Below are 26,938 nucleotides of genomic sequence, written 5' to 3'. Positions count from 1 at the left end.
TACATTAATGTGAGAGAATAATTTCAGTCATCGAAAACAGAGCTAGTGGTACAGAAGATCCATAAATGCTACTTTCAGTTTTATTGTTCAGGAGCTTTGGAAGCTGATTCTGACTCAAAGACACAACTGTGGAGCACAATCCAACAGAGGCATGCATGAAGATTAAGTAACATTTTGGCTTCGCAGAAAAACTATCCCTTCAGATACACAAGTCCAGAGCTGAAGTCTTTTGATGTGATCAGGTAGAGAGCAACTAATATGAGGTTGGAAATGAGGGATAGATTGCATAACAATAGTGGGTCACGTGTCTGGTCTAGTGGTTAAAAGGGTCTTTCAGAAGCAGCACCAGAAATCACTGACGACAGCTATTGGGAATGTTAGAGGGCTGTTGGAGAAGGCCAGAGAAAGCTGGAGACACAATAGAGGAGACTCCCAGTTTGGATGTGAAGGCAAATCTATCCTTCAATCCCAAAGGGAAGGGATTTGCATGTTTTCCTGTAATCCCATGCTGCATCGGTACTATGGTGTGGCTTTAATATGATCAAGGAACAGTCCCCTTGAAACATAGCCGTTAGTGACTGTTACGTGAAAAGAGGGAAATGGTAAGTAGGGATGGTAGATAAGAAGAAAGAGGTGGAAATTGAAGGGTTCATAACAGTAAGTGCCTATTTGGGGGAGCAGCTCAAAAAAATCTCCTTTTTATGCTGCCTTCTATAAAGTGTTGACCTGTGTTTCATAAGGAGATGAACTATCAGTCTGAGAGAGACACACATACTGCATGAGAACTCAGAGATAATGGTGATTGCTTTGTCTTGAACACAATAAAAATCATAAGAACAAGTCATTAACTGATGATCTGATGCCTGCTGTTGAAGCAAAGCTTCAGTATGGCTAATCCACTGGAGGAATTATTCAAATGTTGTCCTAATGTGAAAATTACCCCATAGTACAGCTAGGGTCAGTAAGATCTTGGGTTACGTGCCACATAAGCACCAGTCACAGAATTTTAAGCTGCCCAGGAGACAGCCTGGTCTTGTATACCCTGTATTTGAGACAAAGATTTCAGTTCTGTAAAATGCTGTAAGCTGTTTATTCAGGCAAGGACTGCACCCATTTATTTCTCATTGCCCTCTGTTGGACCTTCCCCCATCACAGACCTGCTGCACAGCATGATGAAGAAAATCCAGGTGAATTAATATTGATTTTTTTTCCTTTGGTTAAGCAGAGGAGCTGTATTCTGACAAATTATTACATCAAAGATCTGTATGTTGTAAATCCTTGAGAAAAGGACCCTCTGTTTCCAAGTATTACAACTGAGTATTTCCAACACAACTATTGTAACACTTTAGTACAATATCTGGGGCACCCCACCAAATAAAACGGAGAGCACACAGCAGTGATGGCCATACTTTGTATTAAAGACTTCCTGTAGTTGAAGGGTAGGATAGCATGAAGAAAGTTCTGTGTGGCATGCTTTGTTGGAGAAAAGAAGCAGCAAGACGTGACCCTAGCTGGCATGTGCTTCTACCTGACAGAATGTGCCCTATTGTCCTTAGGGCTAGAAGTGCAAGAGACAAAGCTCCCATATAATGCACCCTTGAGCATTGTTGAAAATCTCATATTAGTTTGCTCAGGAAGCAAAGATACCTCTGCCTCCACAAACACAACCCTATTACTGTTATTGAGGTACCACACAGAAGCATTGATCAGGTTCAGGTCCTGTTGCAACAGCATTTCATCCTTACTGTCTTAGTCTTACCAGTTAGAATAAGATTTTCTTTTAAAAAAGTTGTTGCCTGGTGAAAGTCCATTGTCATTTTCAGAAGGCTCAAAGATAGTTAAGGTTTTTTTGAGTAACTTTGGTGGATCATTGGAATTAAGTGGAGAGGTCAGTTTTACATATGTTTGTTGAGGGATTCTACCGAATCATTTCAAGAGATATAGGCATCCCTTCAAAAAAATAAAACTATAGAATTCTTTAGGTAAACAACTCTAGGGAAAAGGTTTAGACCAAGACACTTCAGGAGTCCTGAAGAAACATAAGCCACTTCAGAAACTACAGTAGAGCACAGAAAAGAAAACGTCTAGATTGGCTTGAGGTACAACATCTTACATGTGTAGGCTAGTCTTGAATATGGCTCAGGTTGATAGCACTTGAAACTTGTGGCTGAATGGGCAATGAAAACTGCACTCCCCTATTACCGATGGAGGTTATCCATACATGTCAGAGTTGATGTGACCATGACTGGGTGGTAGGGAAAAGTGTTCATTGGGACTATCCATTCTGTATTGATTTTGTGGATGAATGGATTAAATATGAATTATTGTGAGTTCTCTGTGCAGGTGTTCAAGGTGGGAGAGGGCACTGAGATGGCTTAATCTGCACTGTTCCCCTTGCACACCTGCACAGGAGGCTGACATAACTGAAGGCAAGCACTATGCTTGTCTGTACTATTCTCTCAAAGGGGTGAGTGAACTTACATCCAATAAGGGTTGTGAAACTCCCATTCTGATGTGCGTTTTCCCCAAAGCCTCTGGAGGAATTCTGGCTGAGTTGGTCAGAATTCATCCTGAAAGTCCAACTGCTATGTGGTCCCTCTCACCCCTCTGCACTAATGTGTCCAGTAGCTTAAAGCTACAGCCTGGCCCAAAAATGATAGCTCCAATTAGATAATGTTGGTGGATAAAGTGTGAAACCAGAAGCAGTGAGACTTAAATAAGGTTCACACTACATTTATTTATGTTACTAATGTGCTTGTTTGGCAATGATTATATATTTGGCACTCCACTGTACACACACATAGACAGTCCCTACCTTGGAGTTTACAGCCCATAGACAGAACATAGATTGATGGGATGTACAGGGTAATAGAGAAGTGGGATTGACTTTTTTGTTTCTTAACTCTTTATGGTCATCATAGAAACCGTATTGCTTGTGATACCTATGGACTGCACTGAATGCATGTCATTGCAGCCAGCATTAAATAGCTCATGGTCTATGGAAACTAAATGGAATATTGTTCTATAATAATTAAGGTTAAGATTTTGTCACAAGTATTTTTAGTAAAAGTCAGGGACAGGTCGTGGGCAGTAAACAAAAATTCATGGAAGCCCACGGCCTGTCCCTGACTATTACTAAAATACCCTGGGTGATGTGGGAAAACAGAGCTGCCAGGGCTAGCAGCTGCTCCAGCCTGCTCCACTGGCAGCTGTTCGGGGGTGGCCCTGGGGCTGACAGCTGCTCCAGCCTTGCCCCAAATGTCACGGAGGTCCTGGAAAGTCACGGAATCCATGACCACAGTGACCAAATCATATCCTTAATAATAGTACTTTGTATGTAATTATGTATGGCAAACTGCCTGTCTGAGTCTCATGTAAGCATGCCCTGAGTGAAGTGTCCAAACTCTCCCCATTCCTGGGTTTTGTCTTTTTTAGTAACTCAACCTGTAACACAACATAACTGCCAAGTGAGCTTGGCTGTCCCTAGATTTTTGTTCCAGAACCTGCTGTCCTAGTTCCCTGTCCTTCAGGAGACACTCTTATGTTCTTTAGTTCTCTGGTAGAACTGACTAGCCACAACCACCACAATGAGGTGATCAGAACTTAGCAGCTTCATGCAGGATTCTAACACCTGCTGACTGGGGGTTAAAAGAAGTGCCCTGTCAACCTCTTACAGTGGACTTCCATAAAATAGGCCCTACGTGGGGGATGACGACTATTTGACCATCTCTTTGTGTATGTTATATACCCATTATTAAAGAAAAGGGTCTCTCAAGGACCCCTGTACAATATTTGTATGGAATTACCTTGCAGAAATTATGTGCATAAAATATCCTGGTATATATTTGCAGGACCTTTTTTAAAAAAACAAAAAAATGTGTCTGGCTCTGTTATATTCATGTCTGTTTATGTCCCACAGTTTGATAGCTTTAATGGTGACTGTAGGCTTTTTTTGCTTTTAAGGTAATAGTTAGACCAACAACCTTTAATGTGGAATGATTTGGTTTGAGTGGTTTGATTTTTTTTGAGGTTAACCCCAAAGTTCATCCTCTCTTTATCTGGTAATTACAATATTAGTGAATTATAAACCTTTCCTCTGCTTTCAGGCTTCTCAATGCCAATAAGATCAACTGCCTGAGGGTAAACACATTTCAAGATCTGCATAATCTCAACCTGCTATCTCTTTATGACAACAAACTGCAGACCATCAGCAAGGGGCTCTTTGCACCTCTCCAGTCGATCCAGACTCTGTGAGTACACAGGCACACTACAACTGACAGCTCTTCCCTTTTCCCCAAAGATGATCCCTGCCTTTGCATAGACTTTGCATCTGGCATTAAGACAATACTGAAGAAATCCAAGGCCAGTAGCTTCCCTTTTTGTCAGAAATAAAAGGAACAAGTGAAAGAAAAGTATAGAATAAATTCAGCCTTGCCAAATTATACAAGGTTCTGCCTCCCTTTCATGGGTCTTATAAATATCGTAATTTTATTAATGAATATAAATATTTCATTCAGGTACATTCAATAGTTTTAAATAGGGAGGATACTGGGTATGTGTATTTGACTCTGTGTAGGGTAGCTATGCATAGCAGACTACATATAGTTTAAAATATTTGCATAATGCTTTTCTGTGAGCTTATGTATTTGGTATTTATCCCTATCACAGGTTAAGACCTGCTGCATAGTTCATGAGTGCTGAAGCTCCATTTTAATTGATATTCCAGCCATAAAGGGCAAATGTATATCACTGTAAGTTGTTATTCATTTGGTCCAGGTAAAAATATTAATTTAAAAAAATATCCATGGATCTAGTGAGTTTTCTCTGAAGTCTTAGTGTGAGAAGATATAAAGCATTAAGACTAGGAAAAGGGTCAGAAACCCCTTATTTTTCCTGGATACATAAGTATACATCATAACTGATATTTTGTAGGATAAGATTTCATCATAAAGCTGTGAGAACTTCCAGAGAAAGATTAACTCTCCTCTCGCAGAGTCTGACTGGCAAACTCATTTAAAAAAAAGTATCTAAAGTGTGTGTGTGTGTGTGTGTGTGTGTGTGTGTGTGTGTGTGTGTGTGTGTGTGTGTGTGTGTGTGTGTGTGTGTGTGTGTGTGTGTGTGTGTGTGTGTGTGTGTACACCCACTGCAAGACAGGAGCTGCTCTATGCACTATGCTACAGGACTCTCGTTGTTTTTACTATGTAAATGAATCTTATATATGTTTTCTCACTTAAAAGAGAATGTATAATTATTATGTTTAGCAACAGGCAAGCTCCTCAAGAGGCTGGGATCATGAAGATAATTTCCCACAAATATTTGGCCAGCACCTGTTGCACCAATCCAAGCAGACATTAAAATAAATATTTCTGTGATGTATAAATGCATCTGGTTTGTACACACACACACACACACACACACACTCATATATATATGAAACGTATGTGTGTACACAAATCAGAGTTAGTTTCAGATGAAGCTAAAAGTGCTAATATGACTCTGCTGCAAATGCTACAGTTGCATAAAATTCAACAAACCAAGTGAAACAATATTTTTAAAATGTTAAGCTATAAATATACTCCTTGGGTTCCATGTTTTTTTTTCTAGGCAGTGCTTGGGGCCATTGCTTAGAGTGTACATCAAGCTTTCCTTCTTGGTTCACACTGAGACACTTCTTCATGTGCAGTCTGGTGTTCTCACTGATTTCCAGTTTCTGCCTTTTTTTACAGCACTGAGCACAGTCCATCCCCACCATCACATACTGTTAATTTAGTTTGGTATTTGGACTTTCCAGCACTGGAGTGGCTTTACTTTACAGGCTCAATGCAGCAATAGTGTTTAGCCTCTTCAGGTAACCTCTGGCAGGAACTTTTTTTTCTCCCCACTCTTCACACTCATTTGACTTCACTTCCTCTGCTGCTTCCACCACAACCGTGTGGCATGTTAGGTTCATTATATTAAACCACAACTCCTAAACATACCTGGGTCAAAAAAACAAAATAAATTTAGTGTGGATGGAATATGAGCTGGAGAGAAAAATATGCCTTAATACTAGTAGGACTATAACTCTAAGGGAATATGTCCTTATACCTCTGCTCACAAACACAAGTTAACATCTTTCTGAATCCAGTTTTCAAACAAGTGGGAGTTTTGTCATTGATTTCAATGGGAGCAGGAGCAGGCTTTGTAAAAGCCCTGACAAACTTCCTTTATTTAATGCCTCACTGAACCCAACAAAGAGGACCAAAACAACTGTAGGAATCATTTTTGTCTTAACCTCTGGGAGCCTAAGGGCAGCAGAAGAGGCTCTACCTGAAATATTTGTAGACAGTCCAGAGGACCTTTATCACTGCAGTTTGAATGTCTGATGAAAAACCTTGCCAACTAGACTAGTGTATTTCACACAGGCTTTTGTTGAACTATATTAATCAGGTCCTAGTTTGCATCAGCTGTCTGTTCTGAAAAGTTGAAATTTCAGGTCCAGGAGGAAATAAACGTAAAAAAATTCTATTAGCCCTGAGCAGGATATGCAAATATTAATTTCACTCTTGAGCGAAGGCCTCTGGCTCATTTGTGGTGCTGCCCACTGATCCAAGGTGCTCTCCTTTACTTATCCACATTTTGATCCCACTTGTCAATAAAACTTATTTTGAAACCAGGGCAGAAAGTGTTCTCTCAAGTCAGGTGTTTCTAAAAAGATGCATTTCTATTACAATACTTCCAAGAGAAAACACTGGCCTTTATAGACAGAAGATCTGTATCCTTTAAATCAGTCTTTGCTGTATTAATTTTTGCTTCCTCCATGAGAGGACTTGCAGCAGGCTTACTGGACTAAGAAATACGATAGCTCACGGAATTCTCCCATTCATGTGCAGCTCCATGAGACTTCAACCAGGCCTGAGTTTTTGGGAGCTTATTCTATTACTCTACTCTTCAGGTTTGCGTTTGTGAAAAACAATGATGGAGTACAGTGTTACAGGTCATTTCTGATTAAACATCCCATCCCTCTTGCAGACATTTAGCTCAGAATCCATTTGTGTGTGACTGCCATTTGAAGTGGCTGGCTGATTACCTGCAGGATAATCCAATAGAAACCAGCGGCGCTCGATGCAGCAGTCCGCGTCGCCTTGCCAACAAACGAATCAGCCAGATCAAGAGCAAGAAGTTCCGCTGCTCAGGTAATTCATTTATCCAGGCTGTACTGCACTTTCAATTCAGAAATAAGCAGGTCCAGAGAGCCTGCTAATCAAATCTGCAGGACAGTGTTTGCTATAATGGATACTGTGGAGCATCTTTTAAAATTAAATTTGGGAAATTCAGTTAGTCCTCCAGAAAACCAATTACCTTATGGATTAAAAAAGAGCCCAGTCTGTAGCTTGTCTTTTTTCTGTCTTTTTTTTTTTTTTTTTTTTTATTCCTTGACATTTAATTTTTAAAGAATGCTGGGTTACAAAATGTCTTTGCAAACCAGTGGAGGTGTAGATGAATTCCTCTGCAAAATGGTATATTTGAGAAGGGCAGAAACCTGGATGTACATTGGGCCAAATCCTGAGGTCCTGCATTGGCTTGAATGGGAGTTTTGCCTGAGTAAGTACTCAGCTTTAAAAAAAAAAAAAAGTGCAGAGGTGAAGGGGAGAGAGAGAGAGGGAAATAAGAACCAAGAACCTTGTGGATTAAGTCCCACATAAACTGCAAGGAACAATTCTGCCCCTGGAGAGAAAAGGGAAGAAATAGACCATATGAATTAGCAGGGCTTTGCCATCCACAAGGAATTTCTGCAGATCCAACCCAGAAGCTCTTACCTTAGTTTTTATTCATTCAGGCATTGCAGTCAGTGGATTTTTGTCCTTAGGAAGGAATGAATTAAAACTGACCTTAGGGTTTGGTCCAGAGATTTTGTTATGTACTGTCTGTGTAATTAGGTGGTGATGATGAAAATTATTTGAAAAGTTATACAACTCTTCCTCACCCCACCAGCTCATAAACTGCACTTTTAGCTTTTTCATCTTCCAGATGTCAACAAAAGGATATCACATTATGCAGCCTCATTTAGCTGACTCAATTTGTTCATATGTGTGTTGTATTGGTAGCACAGGATTCAGATTTACTGTACTTGTGGTATGCTGTAGGGACAGGCAGGATTTCTGTGTAAGAAAATCTGTAGTTATGTTTTGGGAAGAAAAATGACTGTCATTGATGGAATACCTTTCAGTATTTTCCATAAAAATTACTATCATTTTTGTCCATTTTTCCCCCTGAAAAAACACCATGATTAATTGTGTTCCTGACAGTACAAGATTGATGGCACAGAGACTGATGTAGTATGAGACTGCATGGCAGCAGCTCAAAACAAGACATGGTGCATTGTGTGTCTCCGCAAACCGTGTTCTCAGATAAACTGCTCTTTACTGATCAAATAAAATAAAGATAACTTCATTTGCAATCAGACTCTCTTGTAGGCCGGTCTTAAAGCTTTAAGTAATTTGAGTTATGGGCTCAAGCCACGCAGTTTAGAGCCAAATCTGAAATTATTAAATTATGGAGTGTTTGATCCAGAGATTTGGTTTAGGGCCATTTCTGTACCATAGTAATTAGTCATTAATATTCACCTTTAAAAAAACTTGGAATGAGAATGGAGAAGTCATGGATATTTAGAAAATAAAGAACACTCTGAAGACGGTAATGACTCTAAATCTGTAGTCAGGCTGCCATTTTTATTTTACTCTGTTAATAGGCAGAGCAATAATCAAAGTGTGTTACATGTGTATTGTGACGGGGTCAGACCAGTTGGCTGCCAGGGAGTTCTAGAAGGCCAATATATCAGCCCCAGGATCAGCAAGTCTCTTTTCCCCTGGTAGATGAGCAGGGATTACTCCAGGTTAATTAATACACCTGGAGCCAATCAAGGCTCTACCTAAGACTTGTTAAAAGCCTCCCCTCCAAAGAAATGGTGTGGCTGGAGTTGTGGGAGTGAGGTGAGCTACCAGAGTGTGTGAGCAGGGAAGACACTGTCAAGAGCCAGGAGAGTTTAGGAGAAGGAGCAGAACGCTGGCAGGAGAGAACCCAGCAGGTACAAAGACTGGGAGAGGGAAGAAGGCAAAGGACCTTTCCCAGGCTTGGAGGCCTGAGGAAAGAGACCCTTCCAGAAGAGAAAGATTGAACTGAACATTTGGTTTGGGCCCTTCACGCCCAGTGGGGCTATCAGAAGCCAAGAGCTTTCCCTGGCAAGGAGGCCAGGAAGGACCCCTGTCTGAGCAGGATATTGACGTTAAGTCAAGGGGCACGAGGAAGTAACCCAGGGAAGCTTGCAGCTTTCCTGAAGCCACAGCACGAGGCTGCTACTTGTAGGGTCCCTGGGTTGGGGCCCAGAGTTGAGGCCATTCTCATTCTCTCCCCTCCATTCACTGGAGGGGCAAGAGCCCCAGCGAAGAGGCAAGGGCCTACAAGAACTAGAGACAGGACTGGGAATGGCCATTTTAGAGAGGCTGTATTTCCCACACTCACCACAAGAGGGTAGAAGAACACTAAGGGGTGAAGCAGTTCCCTGACCTGCCACTAGAAGGAAGTGATGTACACACACACACACACACACACACACACACCCAGGAGGTAGAGGAAGAGCTTTGTAACAGTATCTATACACCTATCCTATCCTATCCAGTGGTATAAGCCATTGGAAAAAGCTGAGACTATCTGATACAATCTATGAAGGATCATAGTTGAGAAGGACAACAGTTCACTTAATGGTGTTGAGAATCATGTTTTGTCTGTATTCCTCTGTGGGGTTCTTTCTTCAATCCATTATGTTCTCAGGCCATCTGTTTCAGCCCTACTTATTCATTTAATAATATCAACCCCACACGAGAAAGCATACTTGAAGCTTTCCTGGTGTGTGGTTAAGGAGAGGAGACATGCAGTATGCAGGCTCCAAAACAAGACTTTAAAGTTGGCTGAAAGCTTACACTATTGGAAAAACTCGAGAGGCTCCTGTCCTTGTTAGCAAACGCTCCAAATGGCAATGAGAATCATAGCTCGCTACTCATTCTTCTGTTCATTTAAAATATGGGGAGAAATTTTGCAGTACTGTTCCCTGAGATATTTTGACGAATCATTATTTGTAAACTGATCTGTAGTGCATTCAAGAAGGCAGCATTAGCATTTAGCCTGCTCAGCCTGTTCTTTTTTCTAATTTTTGTTGCTTCAAACTTAGAATGCAACAGAAAAATGTAATTTTCCACTCTTTATTCTTAAGGAATATGACTTCCTCCTGGGCTTTATCGCAACATGTCTTCATGCAGAGGCATAAATTGTGCGATCGTTGTGTATTTAAAGGAAAAAGAGAGGTGTGCAATGCATCTCTTTACCCAGGGACAGTCCTGCATCAGCACTGCTGTGAGGAGAATACTTAGTGATCTGTCTGTTTATCTTTGCTGACTCAGGGATCTTGCTCATCTGATTCTTGCCACTCATCTGTTTGTTTCTTATTTTTCTGAATGAAGGAAAGGGAAAGTAATTTTCTGTTGTAAATCTACAGCTTTTACCTTCCTGCTCAGAGGTCACAAAATTAATTTCTCCTTTAGGGCTACTGATATTTTCATTCTATTTGTGTTAGCCCATGAATAAATTTCAAAGTAAATTTGCCTAAAACAATGAAGTTTCTCTCAGTATCAGACCTATTATTAGTTTACCTTCGGTGTACTTAGCACTATAGCAACAGGGGAAGAAATGGACTCTGTCCCCAAAGCAGTGAAGATATTTTTCTTCTTCCTTTGGATTCTCCAAGGCTTCACAAAGGTGTCTTTTCATGAGGGATTTGAATGAGAAAACAGGTGATCATGTGGCATAAGAGAAAATGGGTAATGAGGGGGATTGTAAGCACCAGGGTGACCCAGAAGTCATCTTGGGTGAGAGAAAAGGAATTGTGGGTAAGGCTTGGGAGGAAAAGATGGGACATTGAAGTTTTGCTGGGTGGAGTTTCAGATGTCAGCTCTGTATCTAGAAGTGGTGTCAGGACACCATTTGGAGATATCTACATATGTGTGTGTGAGTGTGTATACATATGTCAGTTTCTTGTGCATTTGAAAACTGATGGAAGTTCCACCTGCCACAACCCTCCCCACCCTACCTTTGGTGATAATCAAAGAATATTTGTTTCTAAGAGTGCCAATTACAAAAGCCTCCTCCAAACACACCAAAATGTAGAAATATGAAGCCCATTTGAAGTGCTAATAACTAAACCTGCCTCCTTGATTCCTCTTGAATTGGGCACCTGTGATTTTTAACTGATGTAATTAGCTGCTACAACACCAGAGAGGTCTGTCAAAACCAAAAACAGGGTGAACTATATAAGGAGGATAATGAGCCATCTGCCAGCACAAATCTCTCCCTTTCAGACACTGCCTCTCAGTAATTCAATCCAATCAGAAGGCAGCAAATGTGGAAAATGGAGACATAAGCACCTGCTTAGGGATAGTTTCATATTTCTTCTGAGACCCTTGTCATCAGACTAGATGATGTATTTTAGAGTGTTATCATTGATTTATAGGTGCATAAAAGCTATTCATGGTATTTGCAATTTGTCTTTCCCTGTCTTTGTGTTTGCATTTGGGTTCTAAGCAACTATTCTGTTTGTGAACATATTCAAACTTCTTGGGTTGGAGCTCCATGTTAGAGCATAGTTCCCATTATTTGTGACTGTGATGGCCCTTTCCTGTCACCAGACTGAAATTTCACCTCTCTACAGAATGGGCCCAAGCCTGAGGTTAACTGTGTTAACTGAAGCAAAAATCTCATGACCTCAGGATTGGATCTTACATAGAGAACTCCATGAATGAAGAAGAGAGAGGGCTATTTTAGTCATGAGAGCAGAGGCTGATGCTTGACATTCTTTTTCTAGTTGTGTTACCAACTTACTAATACACCTTGGGCAAGTCACTTAATTTTTCCATGCCTTGGTTTCCCTCAAGTAAGTGGTTATAATTATTTCCTATCTGTAGCAGAGTTGTATGCATTCCTTGCTGAAATTCTTTGAGATCTTTAAATGAAAGATGCAAAGTCGTCGTTTTCTTCCTTTAAATGTTTAAAACTTATGCAAAGTGAGTGTAATCAGTTGTTAATGCTAGCAGCAGTTCCTATAACTTGCAAATCGCTATGATAATCTCTTTTTAGAAATTCCTCCCCATTTTATTAAGCAAAAATCATCATTCACTTATACTATGTGTTCATATTCCTATCTGTAGTGTTCAGCCCTGTCTCTTTTTTTTAATAAATGCAGATAACCCCATGCCCTAATCTGCCTAGTTACAGTGTTGCAATAACACCTGGTCAGGGATTTGCTGTTCAGCCTGCTCTTATCCTGCTGACCTCCAGCAGCTCCTAGCTGGAGGCGGAGACAGAAACCTGACAGCTGTTATGTTATCCCATACTGTACTTGACACTATTGGGGATTATCTGGAACTAAATAGACTTCTCTGAGGCCTAGTCACATTTGTAGAAGAACTTGCCTGAGGCCAAGCTTACAGCGCTTCTGCTTGCAAGAGCTTTGCTGGAATGGAGCCAAGGAGAGAGAGACAAAATAATGCCATGTGATCTGGGCAACTGAAAAGTTGCATTTTTTAAATTTTGTTTTGGTTTTTAAGGTCATTTTAGCTGAGCTGAAAATGCTCCCAGAGGTGTTAGAACATAGTGAAGCTAGGATGTTGCTTATTGTTGCTCATCACTAGGTTGGCTGGGAGGAATGCAGAGGGAAAAGGGAATTAAAAGTTGGTCCAAGTGAGTGTCTGCAGTAATAGTATAGCTAAATAAACCTGTTTTGAATAGAATGTTGTGGGAGAAGGGAAATGAGCAAATTGAATCTTGTGTTTGATTTTGCATGATCATATTTATGAACATGAAGTCTTTGTTGCACAATGTAACTGCATTTGCAAACTTAGTTTTACATGAAACTATGCATCTTACGTCCTCTGTTATCTAGCCACTTTGAAAGAGAGAGCAATATGACTTGGTATTAGTGTGACTGATAATAATAGTTCTTATTTTCCTTTCACTCCAAAAATATTCCCATTGAAAAAGACAGTTGATTAAATTATGCCACTGATCTTACTTTTCATTTCCTGATTGGAAGCAATTCAGATCTCTCTGTGTATTTCTTTTCCCAGTCATTCCAGTGTCCCAGGATGAACACAATATGTGAAAGGTTTCCTACACTGCATAGCTGTTATATGCTATAGGCTTTCTTACCCAAGGAATCACAAGTCCATCTTAAAATCTGTGATCTTGTTTTCCAGAAAATATAGTCACCCCAAAGAGGGTAAAATATGAAGGTGTCCAATTAAATGTTTACTTTAGAGCCCACTCTTCTGATGAAAGTAGAACATTTGACAGAAAGTAGGTAATGGTTCATCAAATGTCTGTAAAAATTACCAGCCAACAGCCTTAGCAGAGAGGCACTGGAAAGAAAGGGGTGGGCACAGAGTTGCCCTCTACCCCTGGAGGCTGGTGCCTCTAGTTTGGGGATAAGCTCATTGCCACTACATCTATTGCACTTGTTCTGTGTCTAAATCGAAGGTCACTCACTAGAGCTGTGAATTTAGCACCTTTTAATGATCACAAAAAGTCACTTAAATAGAAAAAAGAAAAGCACGAGAGAAACACTGGCATGAAGAAAGCCAGTTAAATAAAACAAAGGCAGTAACATAACCTGAAATAGATCAGTAAATCTTCTGTCTGATTGTTCTGATACCTGAACAGTTTGCTCAGTTGCTGCAGCCTAATGGCAGAACTGAAAACAACAAAATATATAAAACTCCTTCTCAAACCATGGGTTTGAAATAACAGACTTCTGATTACCATTGTTTGGAATTTCTTTTTACAGTAAGTCATACAATTTTACTTTGATGTAACTTACATCTAACGTTGTTCTTCTAGAGCTGGGCAAGTAGCAGGGGAATTTGTCTGCCAAATTTTCAGTGAATTGGCAACTAAATTTCAATTTCCCATGTCAGTCACCCCTTTTTAAACAACGTTTTGCAAACATTTATGTGAGTGATGTTTTGTTCATACAGAGGCTCACGAAAGATGAGTTTTGGGCCCAAACTGAAATTCATTTTATGAAGTAGCAAGTGTTTCGGACCAAAGCACAAGTAGTAAGCTTTCCTCCCTTCCTTTGTCCATTTATCCAGAAAAGCTGCTGAATATTTTTGTCACAGGCCGCCATGAACAGAAATCCCAAAACATAACTGCAAAGCAAAGATAATGATGCTTGTGAAATGCCTTTCCCTTTGTGTATGGGGAGCATTTCAACTAGACTCATTCCTTTTTACATTGCTACCTCTTATTCATGGTGGTTCATGGCTAGTACAAGTAAAAAGAGAAAAATGCTAAATTAACACAACAGAGGGACACAGACATGTTCAAAAATTCCCCAAAGCTCTATCCTGGTGATTTTTACATGCCTTTTTCACAATGACTGAAAGTGTGCACCCACATCAAAATTACTTGGTTTGTTTAAAGGGACTGCTGAATGTTGGAGACCAGTACATTAAATAAAGGCATTTGGAAGATATTCTGCTCATTGCTTAATGGAGCACCTTTAATGGAGGGGAGTTTATTCCAAAAATCCAGGGCTTGAGTGGATGCACGGTTAAACAAGAGGCGGAATAAGGGAGTGCATCCTTCACAAAAAAGCACTGTGCAAAACCCTCAGCAAGAGCCCTGGGACAGAAGTATTATAAATAATCCAGAGATGGAATCCGTGATCATGCACCCACATGCAATTTTGTGTGAATTATGAAAGAAAGGTAATTAAATATTACAATAGCCTAATTTTTTACCTGTGATATCCCTGGCTAGTTTGGACTCAAATGATCCTTAAACACAAAGGTTTTAAGTGTCAGATTCCCCAACTCTGTTTTGTCTAGTCCCTCTAAAAAGCCAATCTAAAAGCCAGGGACTGGATCATACCCTTCTCTTGCTTTAGTTGCTCATCCAGCCAGAAAAGAGCAACAATATCATGTGACTAAAGAGACCAGACAGCTCTAACAACACATAGCAATTACTCAGTTACCATAGTTCCCAAGCAATCAACTGGTGGAAACTTGGTCATATGATACATTGGTCAATTAATAAACAAACCTGTAAAAATTAAGGGATTTTATTTTTTTGTGGTTCCCAATAGTTCACCCAGCTCTGTCTATCACCTCTGTAAAAGTTTTTAAGCTGTTCTGCATTGCTGCAGTAAATGGCCTACCCTGACACAGACTGCTATCCTCTGGCTAGTTACAAACACTTTACTAAGGAAGACCTCATTTTCAAAAAGGCAACATATCAACCTTCATCATAGTCCAGCAAAATGATCTTACTAGCTGCATAGAGCCTGCCCTTCTTCAGTCCTGTTCCCCTCTCATCACTCTGTTACTAAGCTTGTCATCTGTATAAATATGTCTGAGATGAGTCTTTCAAAAGCACTTACTGTTGGCTTAGCTGTGTGCCCGCTGAAGTCAATGGGAGTTTCCCTGTTGACTTCATAGGAAGCAGAGTAAGGCTAACACTGAGCACTTTTGAAAGTTCCACCCCTAATGTCAAGAATACAGGGTGAGTTATAAGGAAGTGAGCCTGGGTTCCGCGAAGGAAAAAAGATCACCAGGTGAATTATATGGATCCATGATGGACAAGAACTAATATTTAGCCAAATTTCAACCATGGCCTAACCTATGGAAAACTACAGGTATTATGCTAAGAAGCAGCAATAGCAATAGACTCATTTATATTTTTAAACTGTAATTGTTCTCTACTGTGTCCTTGTTTTGAATTGTGGTTTTAAAAAACAGGAATTAAGCAATGATTACTGCTGCTTATTATTAGTCTCTTGTAAATATAATTCCCACTTCTGTATGACCATTTGGGGGACATATTCTGCTCTGAGATCCCAACTCACAATTCTCATTGATTTCAGTGAGTTGTGTGCGAGCATCTGAAGCCAAAGTTTGGCCATGAAGTTGGAATTCTATATTTACCAGTATGTGCTCTGGCATATGAAGTTGGCTTTTTGTACCTCCAAGCTGGCTTCTTAAGTGGATGGATAGTATAATAAAAACAAAAAAAGTTGAGTGTGCTTTTCCACTGTATCTTCTAAAAGGAGTCACCAGAGGAGAGTAAGGGACCTAATAAATAGTAGCATAGATCAGGCATTTTATATGTGGTCCTACCTCCACATGCTCACTGTACAGTCGATTGCGTACTGCCTACTGGAGGCAGCCATTTGCAATCCTTTGGTGTATTTCCGTTGCAATAGTTCTGCCTTTAAAACCTTCTGGTCCCTGTTCTCATATGCTAACAGATTGTCCTATACAGAGTGTTCTTGCAGTTGTAGCATAAAATGATGTCCTCCTGTACTCCAGTTCCTTTTTGCATGAGTGAAATGGACAGCAGCTCTCAGTGAAATCTCCAGCTTGTGCCTCTCAATGCTGCTTCCTCTCAACGCTCCTCTCTCTTTGGTGCTGCCTAACACTGACTCTGGCTGTTAATGGGGTTTTCCTTTGTGCTTGATCTAACCATGTGGTAGAACAATACAAATTGAACATGGTTCTGTCAAGCACCATGGAAGGCTGCATACTTTCCTGCCGCATGGCATGCTGGGATACTTCTGCTGTTTTCAGAAGCATCAACAGGTGAGAGATTCCCTCATTCTCACAGAAAAAGTGAAAAAGATTATTTGTGTTCTATAAATAGATCCGCCTACAGCTGAGCAGCTGATTGCAGCTTGCAGGGGAAATAACTCCAGTGAACAGTAGCGTTTCAAAGTGATTTTCAGAGGGCCTGCATGCAGAATAACTGTCCCTAAATAACTCATTTGCTTAATTGATATTAAAGTGAACACGTTGGACATCTTGTTGATGAGTTATATTAGGCTCTGGCTTCAGTAATAATTTCTAACGAGATAAAAAATCATGCTCATTTAATTAGCTAGTGAGATCATAAATTGAGGAACTGTTTTTAGAGCTGTCCCATAAACTATATTGCATGAACCACACCTTGGAATCACAGATGAGGCAATGTTATGTGTTCTTATCTGGCTTAACAGATACTTAACAGAATCTCAGGACTGAACTAACATATTTGAATATCTTTGCACTAGAAATAAAGTACTTTGATAGAGCATTTCAGGAGAGTCTCCATAGCTGTATGTCTACTGAAATGGAAAACATTTTCTGACAGGAGGGTGAGATCCTGAAATGGTTAGAGCAGGAGACTGCAAGTGAGCATACCAGAGCTTTTTTCTTGATCTGATGCTTGACTGTGTCCTTGAGCAAGTCACTTAACGGCTCTCTGCCTCAGTTTCCCCATGTGTAAAATATGGATAATGAGGCCTAGCTATTATAAAGTATTTTGAGAGCCTCACATGGAAGCTTAGTACTAAGGTAGCACTATATTTTGTTTCGAAGTGTTACTGATAAATTGTGCTAACACCAGAAATGCTTTTGCTGTTGCTAAATTGTCTAAGCAGTTATTTGTAAGAATTGAAAACACGAGTATCAAATAACAAGGAGAGACTCTGATACTTTGGGGTTCCCTCTGGCCAGTAGGGGATTTGGTCAACCCCCTGCCTTGCAGCTCTGCGTGCCTTAAATGCAATGCAGCTGTGGCTCATAGCCCTGGCACCAACAGCCAGCAGACTAGCATGCAGGACGCATCCTGACTTCCACTACCCAGTTACTCTTTGCAGGGGGATCTCAGCAACCCTTCCAGCCTCGTTTCCCCAAAACTATCTCCCCTGTAATGCCTACCGCGTCACATTGGAACACTCCCAAAATCTTACACGTTTTCTGCTTCTTTAAAGAGACAATACACAGCAGCCTGTTCGCTTAACTGGGGTTAACACACCCTCCTTTCAATCACAGCACTGAATAGGCTCAGAGTAAGTAAAACAAATGTATAAAGTGATACCAAGTAGAAGTAATAGGGATAAAAATGGTTACAAAGAAACATGTGAAAATAAGCTATCAAGGCTCAATCTCGACAAACTAGAGTCTTTTGTTCAAAGTTTTCTCACCATAGAAATTCCTCCATCATGATTGGCTAGTCCTCAGTCAGGATCCGATCACAGGACCCAAAGCACCTGGTTTTCTTTGTCTCCTTAGGTGAAGGATGACTATGGGGTTCTTTCCCTTTCTTTTTGTAGTCTAATAAACTTTTGAAATGTATTCTGTGAAAAGTAAGCCCAGGCAAAGTTTTTCTCTCCTCTTGTGACCATGACACCATGCTGTCTTCCCCTTGCTTGTTAATTTTGTTTATCTTATATGTAAATGTATTTTCATTGGCTCTGCCTGACAACCAGGCTGGTCAGACCAGCAAATACACATTTCTTTGTCTAGGGCAGGTTGAGCTTGTGCATTGCTTGTCAAACAAATTATAAGGATATGATTCTAGCACATATTTATAACTTTGTACACACCCCATACGTACCCTATACAACAATTTTCTTGATCAACATTTATCAGTTTGTATATGAGATCTTGTGACACCTTTTAGATACAGATTATGACAACAGTGAGTTGGGGCAATGAATATGTCAGACCTGACAACAGTTGCTGATACAGAGTAGTGAATCACCAAGGGGCCCTGCTTTTTGTTTGTTTGTTCTGAGTAAACACGGAGATAGTGTTATATAGTGGTTACTTTAAGAAATGGTGTCAGGTTTCCTGGTTTTGTTTTTTGTATTCTCTGGCATTCTGACTTTGGTTAAAGCACTTTGTACTAAATTTTCAGTTTCGTTCACCAATTTTGTGTGGTCAATTTGAAATACTTATGTCAAAATTTTAACTAAATGAGTGCTTAAAATGGCATCCAGGTGCTTACATGTGTCCTGATTTCCCAGTAGTGCTGAGCACCCAATGGCTCCCATAGACTCCACTGGGAGGTGTGTAGCACTTATTTGGGAAGTTAACTAAGCACCCCTTTAAAAAAAAGTCTTGGCCTGAGAACTTTAATTTCTCAAGTTGAAGAGCAGAAAAAAGGCACCCCAGCTTAATGGACACTCTTGAAAACTTTGTGCTTAACTTTGCCTCAGTTTACCCTTTTGTGAAATGGAAAAAACCGCATCTGCCTTACCGCCTCCTCTTGCATCGCCCCTGCCTCACTGGCTCCTCCCGAAACAACCTCCTCTCCCTGCCAAGAACAGTTGGGGCCCGGAAACATGGTGCAGTTGTTAAGACGATAGACTGGGAAACCAGTCTAAATCCTTCCAGGATCCCCGGCAGCAGTCTCCCCAGAAGGCTTATGTTACTTTATCATTTTTTGTTGTAACAGCACTTTTGAGATTATTAGATAAAAATTCTATAACAGTAACTGGCACATCAGTTAAATGCAGTTCCCCAATTACCATCTTTGGCAACTCCTTCTTAGAGACAACTTAATTCTTGTCATATTTCAACTGGAAATTACCTTAAACTTTCATACCATGTTTTATATTCAGGCTAGCTTCACAGATCTCCCATCTGAAGTGGTATAAAAATAAGAGTTAATGGTTAGTCTGAAACAAAGTATTTTGCACTGTTTCTGTAGCTCTTTTCCATGGCTCACCAAGGTTAATTTTTAGAACAGAGGAAATAATATTTGCACATGATCTCTAACTGTGCTTTTTAAATCATACCATATCCAGCTAAAGGTTTGTGGTAGTATGCTGATAAAATATTGCATGTAGAGATGGGGATACACATTTAACTAGTTCTGCAAGCAGATGGCTGCATTTCACATTAGTTTCCCTGATGGGAATAACTTAATAGAGCAGCCACCTGTCCAAGTGATCTCAAGGCTCTAGTCAAATAGTAAATTTTATCTAATCATTGTCAGCTGATTTTTGCTGTCTTTCAGCCTAATGGATGACTTTGACTACTTGACGAGGATGTGTATGTAATTTATCATTTTTTACTCCATGCTTATACAGATGACTCTTCTTTAAATCTTAAAAACAAAAAAAACAAAACAAAAAAAAAACAACCCAAAAAACCCACCTTGCTTCCTTTCTCTCCTGCTGAGCTCAGAAGGGGTTTCACCTATTCCAAGCATGTAGGTGGTGGACTGGTGCCCAGGCTAGATGGGTTTCTAATGGTTGATTCAGGGTGGGTATGAGAGATGTACACAGCAGGAGAATTGGAATTGAAGTTGCAAAGTCACATGTGGTAAATTTCATTCTATTAGCTTTTCCAAAAAGGTTGAGAGAAAATATGTCTAGAAATTAAAATCTTAAATCCCTCCAAAATATATGCTTTTCTCTGCCTTTTTTACTAGGCATCTCTTATTTATCTACAGAACACTGGCCATTATATTCAAAGTAGACAAAATGCCTAAATAAAAAGTTACTCACCATCACATTATTGCATTCACAATTATTCTTTCAAGGAATGGATTTATAATGAATGTTACAATTGAATTTTTAAGAGGTTAAATTTGATAGATTCTCAAACCCATTTCTGGTCACTACTTAATTCATGGGGACTGCTCAGTCTGGGAATAACTTTGTGATGTAACAGCAATTCTGAAGTTCTAATGAACACAGATGTAGATCGCTGTCCATCATATGCTGTAGTGTTCACCTGTCACCATTTTAATTAGCTCCCAGTTATGGGATTTTCAGGAGAGAGTTGGTTGTTATTGCTGAAAATTATAGACTGTAAGTATTTTTCTCGTTCATATTTTGAAAGCACATTAAAACATACCATGGGATATTGCTGCCTAATGTTTTAAATGACTTTAAATGAATAAGGAAATCTTGAGCACAAAAGTTTTCAGCTTTGAATATCTCTATGCTCTGTTTCTAGTGCCTTCAGGCTAAAAACAATAGCCAGATCAGACCTTGAATGAATGTACTTTATCTTCAGAATGATGACCTTTTGCACAGCATTCATCACCCTCGTATCTGTACTGCACAAAGAAGCATGTTACCTACTTGCCTTTCTGTAGTTTTAACCAATGTGTTATAAACTAAATGGAAGTCTATCTATCGGACCTTAAACTGCTGGTCTAATGATCAAAGTTCTAGAACTTAGGAGCTACCAGATTTTGCTGGATTCTCCTGGTAAGGTGATATGTAAGAGGAATTAATAAAATAACGGTAGCATTGGATGATTCATTTCTTCTTCTTACAGTTAGCAGTCATAGAGCAATAGTGGTGTTTTTATTAACCTCGATAGGGAAACTAGAATTAAAAATGACGACAACTTTCAGAAGACAAATTTCAGCTTGCGTTTTAGTTTTTATTACTTTTTTCAGAATTCTTTAAGATAGAGCTTGTACAAATCACTCTGAAAAAGACATTGCCTGTTTGAATCAATGCTTTTCAACTGTGTGTGTTTGGTAGTGACAAAGACGTTTTACGATTACAATTGACTTTTGGGACCCTGGACAAGTTAAGAATATGGTTTTGGTTGTTATGATCATTTGAACATAACAAATGTTCCAAAGATGTTTTTGGTGGTTCCATAATGAAATATGAAGTGAGCAGGCAAGTATTGCATGACTGGATATGTCCTGGCAAGTCTTGGATTTACATACACATTTATTAATATTTTTGGTTCCTAGAAGCGCAGAGATCAAGTTTCAAACCCCTTATTATTAATAAAAACAGCTGAATAGTAAAGTTTAGTTCATTGAAACTAATTGGAAAATCATTTCATTAGAATGGGTCAAAAACCTTGTCAAAGAGGTCTGGAAATTACAATATAATGGCATGTTAGAGAGTGATTCTCATTAAGTACAGTCTGTCTTTACCTTGATTAAAATGAAAATGATTTAATCTGCTGTTACTTCCAACTGCTTTTTGTTTAATATAGTTAGTCAAGATATCTAATTGTTGCAAAATTGACTAGGCTCTCTTATGCTAGGTTAATAGCTAATGTCTTGAGTCTTAAAGAATCCTTTTTGAACACCCTTGTTTAAAATTACTCCTTCACTATAACACACCAACTTGCCTGCTGACATCATTAGAGATCTCTGCCCTGATGCAGGAGTGAGAGCCACATGGACGAACCTGAGTGCAGCAGGGATGTATGTATGCAGTCTTGTGGATGGATCCCAAAGGAATAATTAGACAAGATTAAGAAAAAGATGCTTTAACAAGGAAGCCTACAAAACTATGACAAAACACCTTGTAATGGAATGTAGGGAGTAGCTCTGCGTTGGATGGCAGAGGCTGGGGGGGGGGGGAGGAGTGAATGGGGATGATTGACAAGGAACTCGGGGGGGTCTCTTTTCAATCTGTAATTTCTGTGATTGTTAATTGTCTGGTTGTTTATCTGAATACGTTTCTATTTTCCTGCAGGTTCAGAGGATTACAGAAGCAAGTTCACTGGGGAGTGCTTCATGGACCTGGTCTGTCCTGAAAAGTGTCGCTGTGAAGGAACAATTGTAGACTGTTCCAACCAAAAACTCACCCGCTTACCCAATCACCTTCCTGAATATGCTACCGATCTGTAAGTGACACATCTTCAAGAGATGGTTATGGTGAATGCTGATGTTCTGAATATCCTTTGCACATTTTTCCTCTCCTTTCTGACTGCTTGTTTATTGGACCTTTCAAAAGGCAAAGCTGCTAATTAGGAAATGGGGTACTCCTTTGGCCTAAATCTGTGTGTAAGGCTGTTAAATTGCTCATGCATTCCGCCTCAGAATTGTCTGTACACCGTTAACTGTGAAGTGACTCTGTATATAAAAGAGCTAATATGTTCTATGTAAGCTTTCTGCTTTCAGATGAAAGGCAAAATATCCAATTTAATAGAGTATAAGACGATACTGGATATAACATAGTATCTTCAGGATTTGGTCCTGTTATAGTGCTTGTGTCCTCACAATCTTTTATGTATTTAAAGTATTTTATTTATTTTCACTTCATACAAAGAAAAGAAAAAAAGATCTGAACCATTCATACAATGAGCAACTATCCACAAGCATAGTAAAGCATGCGCACAACAAAATTAAACTAAATTTAACCAGGTACAAATTCAATCAGGAGAATATAGCCTCCCACTCAAGCCCTTTGGTCTGCCTAATAGCCCTTGCTAATGAATGGTCTTTACAGCACTTCTGAGATCAACAGGCATGGGCTATTTCAGACCAAAACATGGGAAGCAAATTTCAGATTTAAGGGGCCATATAAAAAATGGTCTTCAAGCAACTCCCTCTCATTTGCACCGAACTGTGCTTCAGCTAGAGCACTTCTTCAGTGGCAGTATGGTGTGAGGAGAAAGAGATGCCTCAGGTAAGCATGTCCCCAAGCGATGCAGAGGTTTCATCCCAAAGCAACACCCTGCACTTTGAATTTAAGGGATGTGATGTACCTTACCTGGTCATTACGGCCTTTTAAGATAAAATCTTTTTGACTAAGTCAGTCTCGTGCCTCTTAAGGGAATTCTAAACTTTCTATACACTTATTTTTATATATATTTTTGTCTATAATGCCTTCTGTTGTATGAAGCTCAAATAGGTGGTGGATAGAGAGTTTGCAGGAAATTAGGGTGGGGTGCTTCTTTTTGTTTCGCAAAGGTCAGAATTCTCTGTATGGCAATGTTGTACATCTACAGAGCTCCATGAAGCATTAAGTGCCTTTTTGTTTGTTCCCACCAGACGTCTAAATGACAATGATATCTCAGTTCTAGAAGCCACTGGAGTCTTCAAGAAACTGCCCAACTTAAGGAAAATGTAAGTTCAAGTCATTTTCTCATTAGTATGCATAAATAATATAACACCTGCTACCTTGTACTGTGAGGCAGGGGATGTCCCACTTAAACAGTTCAGTACTGCAATAGTAGAATGTCCTGTGGTTGGTTTTTTTTTGTTTTTTTTTTTCATTTAAATATAAGTGAATTTAATGGATAAGGTGTGAGATGGGCAGCCCTGGAAGATGGAAGTCCTCAGTTTAGGCACAAACCAGATGTGAGACAGACAGTGGCACTACAAGCTTCTCGTGTTGGCCCAACTGCTTCAACCCTTACTTCCCAAGATATGTTGTTTGAAGGGTTGCTGTAGCCATGTTGATCCCAGGATGTAAGAGTGACCAGGTGGGTGAAGTAATATATTTTATTGAACCACCTTCTGTTGGTGAAGCTTTCGAGCTCTACCAGCTCTGTGGAATTTCAAAGCTTGTCTCTCTTACCAAAAGAAGTTGGTCCAATAAAATATATTACCTCACCCACCTTATCTTTCCCAAGATATGAAATAGAGATGAACGGGAGTTCAGCCTTCATGCCCATTGTGTACTCTGACTCTTACCTGAGACTGCCAACAAGGTATTAATTAGTCTGTTGATTTGTCATGTCGACACATGCCCACCCACAACTCCTGGACCGTTCTATATCTCATATAGGCTGCCAAGCAGCATGATAGTATAGGATACGCTAAACTCTGAAATAATTTCAATGGGAAATAAATTAGGGCAACTTCTTGCGGTCACTAATATTCTATAGAGTACAATAAAGCAGTTGCCTTTGAGGTGCATGGTTCTGTATCCTTTATCAGTCCTATCCATTCTTCTGTCCCTATAGAGTGTGCATATTTCAATAAGTCATATTTTTGGGATATTCAGTAATATGAGATCTCTCCCGATAAATATTCTGCTGCAAGCATTCATGGCTTCAAATGTATCCATTGGAGCGCTATTATAATCCAATATATCCATTGGAGCTCTATTTGGGCTCTTTTAAAATTTATCTTAAAAAGTGTCTCTTATCAAACCTTATTGTTGACCTCTCTTGTCCTCACCCAAATCCCATGTATAGGTTCTACTGAGTAAAATTACATAGTTCAGTCCAACCAAGTTTGGGAAAACCAACCAACCACATTTGCTCTCTCTACCACACATACTTTTCATTTTCACATGTTACTAAACATCTGGAGCCCCCTGGCAGTTTCAAGTTATGCAAGATCTCAAGATCTGAGAGACAAGACTGGCATGGGTCCTTTTGGTCAGTTTGAAAGTTACCAGAGTGTCAGATGATGTTTATTTTAGATCCTGAACCTCAGGATTGAAAGAGAACATAGGAGTTAGTCAAATCTGTAAGCCTAGAACACCCTGAGAGACACCATGAAGAAGGCATGTTGGTGCTTTTTAGTAAACGTTGGTGACATTTTCATGAAGCCCTGTTACCTATAAGAGGCCATTGTGTCTAGTTACAGAAAGTAAATAGGATTCCAAAAATAAATAAGTATGTACAACTGCAAAAATAATCTCACATGATCATGTTTTAGTTGTTGGAATTATGAGATGATAGTTGGGATCATTTCCTGGATTTCATTTGACACTTAAAATAGACTGATTAAGCAGCTGTCCTTCTTGTGCCTATAGATCTATAAGGAGTTGGGGCATTTTGACAAGGCAGCATTGCTATCCATAAACACAGCATGAAACAGCCATGTGTTTTTAAAGCTTGTTTCCTATGAAGCAATAAATCCTCAGTGCTCTATTCTTGGCAGAAGATAAGAATGTAAGATTACAGGTGCAGTTCAGATGTCTGGATTCTGGCATTGAGAGGTAATTTTGCCTTGAAGTTCATAATAAAGCAATTGCCTCATATGGATTTTCAATAGCAGCCTCCAAGCAGAGTTTTCAAGCCATGCTGGTTAGCTGGGCTTAAGTTTTTCCTGCCCTACCTGAAGATCCTTTTATCACATAGTAAAATGGTAGTTCCACGTGACCTGCTGGGATTTTAGAAAAAGGTATTGAGGAGCACTGCTTTCTTTAAAATAATTTGTTAGTTTTCTTGAAAAGCACACATCAAACTTGATTATGCCACCACTTTCCACAGTTTGAAACGCTATAGACATACATTTCCATAAAATGGCTTTAGAAGCATCCATAAAGCAGCTGAGCCACCAGGAAAACAACTCTCCTGTACATCATGGCTTACCCTTTATCAAATATCTTTTTACTAAGTGATAGGCTGCTTCAGTGTGTAGTATACACTGCATGGCACAAACACTGCCAGGGAAACAATGGTGGGTGGGATTGCAGATGGTTCTGACTCTAACACAGCTGCTTAATGTATGTGGCAGGTAACGTGATAGAAAAGATGTCAGGTAAGCCTTCCAGCCACCTGTTGCTGCCACTTGTTATAAAAGGGGCAAAGAAATTGAATCAAGACCCCATTTTTTCCGTGTAGGTGTGGAATGCAGACTAGTTTCACCACCATTTTAGGGCCGAGATTGAGAGGGTCTTTAACAATCATTTGTAAGCACCACACAACAGGTGTTCTGTGTTTCATTACCTTTTCTATGGCACTCATTGCTGTCACATCTGAGTGCTTCGCCAACATTAACTAATTTATCTTAACAACCACCCCTGCAAGATTAGTTGGGGGGGGAGGTGTTACTGTTATCTTGCCCAGCCAGTCCCAGTCTCCATCACACCCCATCTTTCAGTCCAAATTTCCTCCTCCTTTCATCCCTGCCAGTCCTAGTCAACCCCCGCCACCCTAAGGTTCCTGCAGACAGATCTGGTTCTCGTCCCCTCTATGTTCAAATCATGAAGATTTCCTCTCCAATTGCCTAGGCCCAGCAGAAGAGGCATTAACAGTACAGGGAATAGATTCTTCTTGCTTGCAGTCCAGGTGCCTGGCACCAGACTCTTCTCTGGCACAGCTCACAACTGACCAGAGCTGCAATTCCAGGGAAAGTCCTCAACCTGGGCTGGAGCATACCCAGTGTGGACAGAATTTTGAGGGACTTTAGCTGCTAAAATCTCAAGACTCTAGTGAGCATGTGCAACCTGCAATTTTTCATAGGCTTATAACTTGGCCAAATTTGGGAAGATTTTTACAAGAATGGCAAAAAGCACATCTCTGTGACCTTGTCTACCCTTGCCTACATTTGGTTCAGCATGTAGGGTACATGTACACACCACAGTGAAAAGCAGGCTGCGTCCATATCACGGCAGTAAATAACACTACCTTATTTA

At 39.9% G+C, this 26,938-nt stretch overlaps 1 protein-coding gene across 2 annotated transcripts in view; it reads left to right on the top strand.

The window, feature by feature from the left end:
• SLIT3 (slit guidance ligand 3) overlaps positions 1–26,938 on the top strand; it is a 676,405-nt gene that overhangs the window by 493,976 nt on the left and 155,491 nt on the right. For both annotated transcript variants that reach the window (XM_067566650.1, XM_067566651.1), the window contains exons 13-16: positions 4,107–4,250; positions 7,012–7,175; positions 22,313–22,463; positions 23,614–23,688. In XM_067566650.1, the coding sequence (XP_067422751.1) occupies positions 4,107–4,250; positions 7,012–7,175; positions 22,313–22,463; positions 23,614–23,688 (534 nt within the window). The remainder of the gene's footprint in view (positions 1–4,106; positions 4,251–7,011; positions 7,176–22,312; positions 22,464–23,613; positions 23,689–26,938) is intronic.

Source organism: Emydura macquarii, unplaced genomic scaffold (assembly GCF_026122565.2).
Source record: "Emydura macquarii macquarii isolate MOO-44397 ecotype Brisbane River unplaced genomic scaffold, CSIRO-AGI_Emac_v2 contig_2768, whole genome shotgun sequence".
Classification (NCBI taxonomy): Eukaryota; Metazoa; Chordata; order Testudines; family Chelidae; genus Emydura; species Emydura macquarii.
Note: the sequence above shows the minus strand (reverse complement) of the source record. Positions and strands in the feature narration are given on the sequence as shown.